The sequence below is a fragment of the Rhinolophus sinicus genome, chromosome 13 (assembly GCF_057876585.1).
Source record: "Rhinolophus sinicus isolate RSI-liver-muscle chromosome 13, RSI-T2T, whole genome shotgun sequence".
Lineage (NCBI taxonomy): Eukaryota > Metazoa > Chordata > Mammalia > Chiroptera > Rhinolophidae > Rhinolophus > Rhinolophus sinicus.
In genome coordinates, this window is record NC_142513.1 from 45463029 (window position 1) to 45472823 (window position 9795).

At 46.9% G+C, this 9795-nt stretch overlaps 1 protein-coding gene across 1 annotated transcript in view; it reads left to right on the forward strand.

The window, feature by feature from the left end:
* ACSS1 (acyl-CoA synthetase short chain family member 1) overlaps positions 1-9580 on the forward strand; it is a 74850-nt gene extending 65270 nt beyond the window's left edge. The window contains exons 8-14 of the mRNA XM_019716781.3: positions 10-102; positions 1274-1386; positions 1801-1927; positions 2685-2812; positions 2908-2971; positions 6398-6516; positions 7870-9580. Coding sequence (XP_019572340.2) covers positions 10-102; positions 1274-1386; positions 1801-1927; positions 2685-2812; positions 2908-2971; positions 6398-6516; positions 7870-8049 — 824 coding nt within the window. The 3' untranslated portion in view covers positions 8050-9580. The remainder of the gene's footprint in view (positions 1-9; positions 103-1273; positions 1387-1800; positions 1928-2684; positions 2813-2907; positions 2972-6397; positions 6517-7869) is intronic.
* Positions 9581-9795: the final 215 nt, after the last annotated feature.

Consider the following 9795-nt stretch of genomic DNA (forward strand, 5'->3'; position numbering starts at 1 on the left):
TGGTTTCAGTGGGAGAACCAATCAACCACGAGGCCTGGGAGTGGCTCCACAAGGTGGTGGGGGACAGTAGATGTACACTGGTGGACACCTGGTGGCAGACCGGTGAGAGCATCCCTGAGGACAAGGGGTCAGGGCATACTTTGGGAACTGTGCTCACATTAGTGCACCGAGAACACACGGCTAAGCACCAGATGTGGGGGATCAAGTGTGAGACTGTGCAAATGCAATCCAACACCACTAATGCCTCAGCCCTCATCATATGTGGTTGTCGAAAACCTAGCGTATGGAGCGAGGAAGCTCAGGGATGGAGCCTGGCTGCTGTTGTGCAGCTATAAGACTTGGGACGTGTAATGACTTCTCTGAGTCTCAGTTTCCTCATTTGTAAAATGGGGGCACTCTCTCTAGGCCCCGGCTGAGGATGGAATGAGCTGATACCACTAACGAATGTTGCCCAAGTCCTGACATGTAGTAAGTACTCAGTTAAATGTTCTCTTTCCTCATAGGGTCTACTTTCTGAATGCAAGTACCTGTGATGACGATGAGCCCTGTTGTTTAAGGGACTATGAGTCTAAATCTAAGTTTTAGTGGGAAAAGGAATTTTCAGTGGCGTTTTGTTTAGATTTGCCCCATCTTCTCTTGGTTATATGACTTAATAGGATATTTGGGGCAGGAGACCGCCACTGATGTGGTTGCGGTCTCATCTTTCCAGAAGCCAGAAAGTGGGATGTTCCAAATAGCTCAGTTCTGATCCATTCAGCAGGGCATAGGACTGAGATTGCAACCGAATCTCATAAGGTATTTCCATGCAGGCTGATAGAAGGAAGTGCCAGAGAAATAATGTGAAAACAGAGTTTGTGGGCATCTGTTTTCGTTGTTTGGCCTGTGTGGAATGTGCACTGGCCCACAAGCAATTCCTCTCCTCCATCTTCCTGTGCAAGTAGGTGGACTCCATCTTTCCTGCTAAAGCAAGGGCTGGACACACAGGGCCTTGGAGGAGAAGAGGCAGCACCCACCGGGTGCCTTGGAGCCATGGCACCTAGGACTGAGCCCTCTACCTGGGCCCCATTCCATTCCACAGTGGAAGAGAACAGAGTCCAAGTCTAGTTTTGCCTTAGACAAAAGTCCTTGTGACACTGGGGGCCATTTCCTTGCCTCAAATGGGCAATCCCACCCACCTCCCACTCTGGGAGAGCACCAGTCAGTGTGGCTGTCCCAGACCCTTGATGACGTAACCCCTAAGCCCATTGGTGTTTCTTCCCCATTCTCCCCATAGAAACAGGTGGCATCTGCATTGCACCACGGCCCTCAGAAGAAGGGGCAGAAATTCTCCCTGGCATGGCGATGAGGCCCTTCTTTGGCATTGTCCCGGCTCTCATGGACGAGAAGGTGTGTAAGAACCTCACAGAGGTGTCTTCCTCTTCCTTGTGCACCCTACATAGCTCCTTAGCATTTCTTTCCACCTTCCTGGCCTCCTCTGCCCACTCACCCATGTCACACATACCCAGGATCTGGTAGGTGGCAGAAGGTCCTGTGTCTTCATGCAGCATTCACTGCAGAGGAGTCTTCTCTTAGACACACAGTGGATAAAATCACCACGTGGGGGGAGCCCAGGTTCTCCTCAAAAGCTCTCTTGAGTCCAGTTCCTTGCAGAGGAGAAAACTCTGGACAGTTCCTTTGGGGCACACTTGTCATTTTTCTGCCTCTAGCCAAGCAGTTAAGAGAATAATGCTGATTGTCAGTTTTTTACTTCTCAGCCAGAATCTGCCTGGTCTCTCACACTTGTGCCTTCTGCGTCTGCAGGGGAACGTCATGGAGGGCGACAGTGTGTCTGGAGCTCTGTGCCTCTCCCAGGCCTGGCCAGGCATGGCCAGGACCATCTATGGAGACCACCAGAGATTCGTGGATGCCTACTTCAAGGCTTATCCAGGTGAACTGCTAGCGTGGGTCATGTTATGCCTTTACACACACTGCTGGAACCTTATTCTCAGAAAGCCTTTCTAAGGTAATGGTGACTATGAGCACAGTGCAGGTTAAGGACAGGCATTTTGAGGCATGAGTTTGAGTCCTGACCCCTCCCTCTTTACTTCCCTGACTTTATGTCTAAAATGGGAAAAGACCTACCTCAGGGACATCGTGGGGTTAAGTGGGAGAGCACGCAGAGCCCTAAGCACATGGCCCATGGTGCACACTCCTTAGGCTATTAGGAAAGAAGAGTAAAGAAACCACCTTGGAAAACTGTCATGATCGCTGTACGTTTTCTTCTGTTTTACTTTTTTTATTTTTCCCTGTTTGCTTTTGTGTCCTTGTGTTGGAGTTTTACATATAACAGTGTGCCTTTTGGGATTCAGTCTCAAGCTTGTAAGTGAGACTAATTTGGGGGGAAGTTTGAGTGTGCTCATTGTTATGTCTTCTGCTCCCCAGACATTTGCAACCTTGACTGCATTCTGCTGTCTCAGAACCATCTGTCTTTCACTAGCATACAAATAGCACATCTAGAGAGTGTCTCTATGAGGGGTTGCAAGGAGGGCCAGCAGGCAGGAAGTCAGCAGAGTACAGGGTTCAGAGCTTTCTTCTATAGAGTGAGGTTTGGACATGGGTCCCATTATGTCCCTTATGGAAGGATGGAAGCCCTGCTGGGTCTTGGTTCGGAGGTACTGGCACTAAATTCCCGCACTGTGGTGCAGGCTACTACTTCTCTGGAGATGGGGCTCACCGAACCGAGGGTGGCTATTACCAGATCACGGGGCGGATGGACGATGTCATCAACATCAGTGGCCACCGACTGGGGACAGCAGAGATTGAGGATGCGATGGTGAGTGCAGGTCATGTTGGCCTCAGATTGGGAGCTGTATGTAATTTGCTGTGTCAGGTGTTCCACTTCTCACCTTTCTGTTCTGTTTGGTACAGTCTAGTCACCCCGCAGTGCCAGAGACCGCCGTCATTGGCTACCCGCACAACATCAAAGGAGAAGGTGAGCACTATGGAAGGAGCTCCTCTGATCTCTGGCCTTGGTGCCCATCATGGCACCTCTGTAGAAAGAACAGAATCTGGAAAATGGGTGGCAGAGTGTTTATGGGTGAAGCTGTTGGTTTTCTTCTCCTTCAAGTGGAGATTTTGGGTGAGGACACTGAACAGCATACCTGTGAGACTAGGGTCAGATTTCAGAGATGCCCTAGCTCCACTGTCCTTTAATGGCACTCATCCACAAGCAGCCCTGAGCTATTTGGTCCCAGGTGAGCTTGGGGAGTTTGCTCCTCTGTCCACAGTGCCTCTGGAGGCCCCATTAGAGAGGGCCTACGTTGAAATGCCCTGCCATGCTCACAGCATTCAGTGCCAGCTCTGCACCCAGGCTGGCAGATCAAAGTAGGCCCTGGAGCAGGCTCTTTTGCCGCTCTGGGACTCTTTTTGGAGGAATTTGACCTGTGGTTTCCATTGCACAGTGACATGTGGAGGAACACAGAACAACTGATCAGTTGTCTTCTTTACCAAGGACACACTTTGTTCCAAAGTCTGCCAGTTTCTAAGAGGGTGGGTCTAGGAAGGGGCAGAGTCCACCTGAGTGTTGAAATGCATGGCCTGGTGTGACCTGAGCACTCACTGACTCTGTGCTGCGCTGCTGGGCAGACCGACCTCTACTGTCCCACCATGTAGCCTGGGATTGGGTGCTCTTCCTGCTGTTATCAGGGACATCCTGTGTTGACTGTATCTCACATGTCCCCTACACTTCCCTTCCATGTTTGTGTGCTACTGTTTTTCTTACTCAACACTTTCTCTGTAAAATATAACATTTATTTTCAGTGTTCTAAAAAAAAATGTTCAATTGCCATGAGAAGGATTTACTCATGAGGCTGCTTTCCTTTTGTTATCAGGAGACTGAGATATGAGGGAGACGTGTTAGGGATCAGAAGTGGGCAGAGATGGGAACAGGTCCTCATGTGTGACTCTCAGAGGCCTCGGGCCACTTCACACTCCCATCAGCAGCTCTCTACTTACTGGTATCCTAAGTAACTCTGGTATGGCCAGGCCTTGTAATGTCTGCCAGGCTGGTTGCAGAGAATTTGTATGTTATGGGTATGATGACATGCGTTTTCCTGATTTCTTACAAATTTGAGCATCTGTCCATTTGTAATACATGAATAACTCATTAATTGTTCTTGGTAAGCTCTAAAGACTTCTGCAAAAGCTGTTGTATATTTATTTGTTCCCACCCCCTCTGTCTGCACTTGATATGACCAATGTGCAGTGCTTTTGCTATTGACCTGTCTCACCAGTCCCCAAGTTCAGCCTTGCGTACCTCCTCCTGGCTCTTAGCCAGCTCCTCCTCTCACATTGAGGCTTTCCTGACACATCTCTGCTCAGAATTCAACAATCCAGGCTCATTTCAGTATCATCTCATTGGAGAGATGAGTGACTGGCAGGGAAAGGCGCTGATTAGAGACAAGGGGGAAACAATCAGGACAACATGTCCAGTGTGATCCCACTAGGGTTTAAAAGATGGTAGTATACACACCTAGAAGTTAACTTTAAAATTTGGGTCCGGAGGCAGCAGACAGCAGCCCCCGAGAACCTGCCTATTGTGGGTTCTATTTAGGGGCTGTCACTATTTAATCCTGACTCACAGCTGTGAGGTGAGTACTGTTAGCTCCCCATTTTACAAATAGAAAACTGTGGCACAGAGTGGTTAAGTGACTTACACATAAATAGCAAGGCCACACAGCTAGCAAGGGATTTGGAACCAGAGCAGTCTCTCCTAACCATCATACTGCATTGTTTTCAGGGGAGGAATGAGGGGAGAGAGGCAGGGAGGAGAGGTGCAGTTTTATTTTATATACTTTTGTAGTGTTTTAAATTTTGGTAATCAGCGTGTGTTGCTTTAGTGGTTTTAAATTTTTAATTAACGATAGTTATATCCACAGCAGACCTCATTCGGTGGGCCTTCCCAGCCAGATAAGGTGTCGGCTTTGCCTGTTTCTTCTGAGCCCCTGTGGTGTGGGTCAAAACTACCTGGCATTGGACATACCAAGATGAGAGAAAAATACAGCTCTTCCACTCAAAGATCTCACAACTTAATGAGGTGGACATTGGTGGGGACCAACAACTGTTCACATACAGCAAGTGCCACAGCTGTATTCATGGACAGAGTCAGGAAAGGCTTTACAAAGTGCAGAGTAGCTGAACTGGGTCTTGAGGGGTGAATAAGAGTTTGCCAGGTAGAAATGGAGGCAGGGTGGTGGGGAGGCAAAGGCTCTAGGTTTCTACAGATAGTAACTTATTCAGGAAAGTCATTCATTGATGCATTTAACAAAAATTTGTTGAGGACCTACTATGTTCCAGGAACAGTTCTAAAAGTTGAGACACAATAGTGAGTGAAAGACATGAAGTCTCTGCTCCACAAAGTTGACATGCTGGAGGGGTTAGGGAGTAGAGGGTAGAGACAGACAAAAAACAGTATACATGATCAATGAGGAAACTACGTAGTATGTTAGGTGATATGTGCTGGAGGGAGAATTCATTTAGATGGGGTGGAATTGGTACAGGAATAAACAGACAAATGAATAATAAATAGGGCTGCATATATGTAGAAACATCGTGTATGAGAGAGGGGAACATTGCAGGTCAGTGGGGAAAGGACCGACTGTCCAAGATGGTGCTGGGATAAGTGACTACTCATATGGAGAGAAAACAATTAGATCCCAGTGTCATACCATATACATGATTATCCCAAGTAGATTGAAAAGAAATGTATTCAGAGACCTGTGGGAACCACTGTAAATCTTTTCTGGAACATGGTAGGATACTGACAAACAAAACGTAGTGTCTGTGCTAAATTATGGGTTGGCCAGTGTCACCCAACAGACTTCCTGCCATGACAGAGCTGTCCCTCATTTGTGCTGTCAGTATAGTAGCCACTAGCTATATATAGCTCATGTGACCGAGGAACTGCATTTTCAACTTAATTTAAATTTAGATATCCACTGTGGCTCGTACTTACAGTGCTGGACACATACACAGGTTAGTGCCACGTGCCATGTTCCCTTGCACAATCTCATGGTAGCTGGTAGTAAATGTCCTATAAACCCATTTTATGGGCTATTTCACAGGTGCAGGGGCAGGTAGAGAGGTGAAGTTCCGTGTGCAAGGTCACATGCACAGCTAGTCAACACCAGAACCATGGTGCGAAGCTCTCAACCATGGATGCTCACCCATCTGGGACGATCAGTGGAACTGACAGAATCATCGCTTCTACTTTGAATGAAAATGGTAATGCATTTTGAGGGCTGCAACTAAAGAAACCAGCTGCTACAAGGTCACCAACATATGATTTGATATGTTTGGATTTATGGTGATTTATATACAACTCTGGCTAATACGTCCCAAAACTTTGCTCCCCTTCCAGCTGCATTTGCCTTTATCGTGTTGAAAGATGATGCAGGTGACTCGGATATGGTGATGAGTGAGCTCAGGTCCACAGTGGCCACCAAGATTGCCAAGTATGCTGTGCCCGATCAGATTCTGGTGAGTGGACTTCCATCTCAGGTGCAACTGCACTTCTCATCTCGCTCCTCCTTCTCTGCTTCCCACAACTAACATCATAGCAAAACTGACACTAACTGTTTGGTTTCCTGGGTGGTGAGTGAGGGTGGTGGATGGCTGCATTGTCAGAGGGAGACGGAGAGGTGCAGGGAGATGCAGCATCAGAAATCTGCACAGCTTGCCTGTCCAGGGGGTAGTGCTGGCCAAGATTATATGCTCTCTAACTTTGCATATGGTGGCTAGTTACAGGAATAGAAGAAAATTAGGGATTTTAAGTAGAGAAACGTGTGGAAAATACCAGAATTCTTCAGCTCCTGTGTGGTTTCTGAACACTTTTCCCGGTATTAGTGAGGGAGATATCACTAGACCCTATCTGAGGGAGCCTATGTTGGAGTCAGTTCTGTGGAAAATTGGGCTACCCTCTGAGCCCCGTTAGTTTTTCACTCCTTTCTTTGTTAGCATTTCCCCCATGGCATTACTTGGTCTGGAAATGGTCCTATGAGGCCTCACTTGGTGTGGCATAGGTCAAACTGTTGCCCTGGGGATCAGAGTTTCAGGGAGTCCTCAATACTCCTTAGACCAGGGGTGTCCAAACTTTTTTCAACATTTTTTACCAAGGGCCATATGCAGTAAAATACACAAACGGCTGGGCCACTCACTCGAGGTGAAGTACGTATTGCCTCACCTGGTTTATTTAAGTAAACTAAATATATTTTTGGAATTTGCTGCCGGCCAATTAACAATGGATTGCGGGCCGTAGTTGGCCCGCAGGCTGCAGTTTGGACACCCTGCCTTAGACGAACTGAATTATATCAAAAGACAAGTCACTATTAAAGTGCCCAAACTCAGCTCCTAATGTATTGCCATTGACCCTGAATGGGCTGTGACTGTTTAAAATGTAAAATGCTAAATTTTCAAATACTAAGCAAGACGATGTTTTTTTCTCCCTTAAGTAGCTCTTACCTCATATGTTAAGACAAAACCAACCCTGGCTCAGGCCAAGGAGTGGAGACAAGGTGCTATTGCACTTACTTGGTTCTGTTGCTACCTGGCGGCCCTTACTAGTGTAGCTTATGGGAGAAGCAGAGTTGTTGGCAGTGAGGTGAACCCAGGTACAGGTAAACCCTGTCATGGTGGAGGTTTCAGCATGACTCACAGTTGATCCTGAACTTTGGATTGATTACAGCTTCAGGTCCAGACTGTAGGAAGATGAAACCAGAGATCAGGGGCCCCACTATACCCTGGGCCGAGCCCTTCTTATTTCAGCGTAGTTAGAAGCTGGCTGGGAGTCTGGGCACCAACCCAGATTCTAATATTGCACCCCTTCCTTACCAGATAGTGAAACGTCTTCCAAAAACTCGGTCTGGAAAAGTCATGCGGAGGCTCCTGAGAAAGATAATCACAGGCAGAGCTCAAGATCTGGGAGACACCACCACCCTGGAGGACCCCAACATCATCACAGAAATACTGAGCGCCTACCAGAAGCACAAAGACAAGAGGGCTGCTGGTCAGTGATGGCTCTGACCAAAACCCTGAGCCCAAGCACCTAACTTATCCTTCTAGAACATAGCTCTCAGATGGCTTATTCCTAGATGTCCCAGAGCAGTCCCCTCCCAGCGCATAACCCACACCACCCCTAATGTGAAGTCCATGCTAAAATCCCTCCCTTCTTTCTATTGAAGAATCCATGCAGGGGTACTGTCAGATGTGGTTAGTATTTGTTCTACTTGTCCTGCATTTGGTTTCTTGGAATGAAAAGTCCCTGTCGTCTCTGTTTCTGTGTCCTCTTCATACGGCACAGGAAGGTGAAAAACCTGGTAAAATATGCCTGCTCAGATGACTGAGAGCTAGAAGCAGTTATGTTTTTTGTTTTTTTCCACATGCTTCTAGATACAACAGGCAGAGATTTTATTTTTATACTTTTATATTTTAGAAGGATAATGTGCAAGCACACACGTGAAATGTATGGATTTGCTTGTACATGCTCTTTGTAACATTTAGAGTTAGGAAAGTCTTCTGCCTTCACTTGCGGGGAAATATGGGGAGGATCAGAGGGTGCACTTTTAGTTATTGCTTAGCACATCTGGAAATCTGAATTGGGAATGTTTATACCTCTGTCTAAACACAGCTCTCTTGAGAACACATCAGCCTGCTTTTGTGTGTGTGTGTGTGTGTGTGTGTGTGTGTGTATTTCTACTTCCCTTGGTTTGTGTATAATGAAACCCAGCTCCTAAAATGATGGCATGAATGTGCTCACCTTATAGTTCTAAAGCTACTCCAGCTACATGTTCTGTTTCTCCAAGGTGTGATCTGGAAAGATCTCCCCTCCCTACCTTGGATGCCTCTTGGTAAGAGGTCAACATGCTTGAATCTGTGGGGTGGTTCAGGGAAGCCAGGAAAACTCAGGTAACTTAGAGCACTAATTTGGCTAGAACTAGGTCCTTACAAACTCTGCCTGTCTTTCATTCTGTGGTTGGGCATAAGAACTATTGAGGTCCAGTGATGGGAGCTGGAGCTCTGAATCAAGTCTCTCTCTTTCAATGTGACTTAAGTCCTCTGAATGTTAGCAAGCTGATGTACATCATCAGGTCACACAGTGTTTATTTGTTAGCCAAGCATGCCAAGGCCGATGGTGCGGAGTACAAGGGAAGATAGCCTGCTGAGCTAGGTCCTTGAGGACAGGGAAAGGTGGTCCTTGTCTTTACCCCACAGTCTGTAGTGCCGTGTACCTGTGTAGGTGTTCAAGGGGTATCTGGGGTGCTGAACACTTATTGTAGACCATAGCTGTGCTGGCCTCTCACGTGATTAGGCGAGTATGCCTGTGACCCCCAAAGAGGTGGCCATAGGACACAGATATATTGAGTGATGGTCTGTTGTTTCAGCACTTAGCCACAAAGAGCCTTGCATCTGGACCTGTCACATTGATGCTGGACTTGGCAGACTGTAGTTATGGTGCTATTTATGAAACGGCATAGATGTAAACTCAGACCAGGAACTCAGAATGATCTGCAGGGCAACTTCAAATACAGCTTTATTTTGTTCATTCTCTTCTGTTTGTAGTGATGTTTTTGATCGAAAGCTGTTCTTTGTTGCTGAATATATCCTCAGGACAAAACTGGAAGGGGCCTAGCCAGCCAAAAGAGAACACTTTAAAAATCCATCATCTGACAGGGAGGAAATACAATAAGAGGTCACCTATCTTAGACTGTTATTTGGTAAATTTACCTGTCTCTAGATTATTGTGCCGTCTAATACACTAGT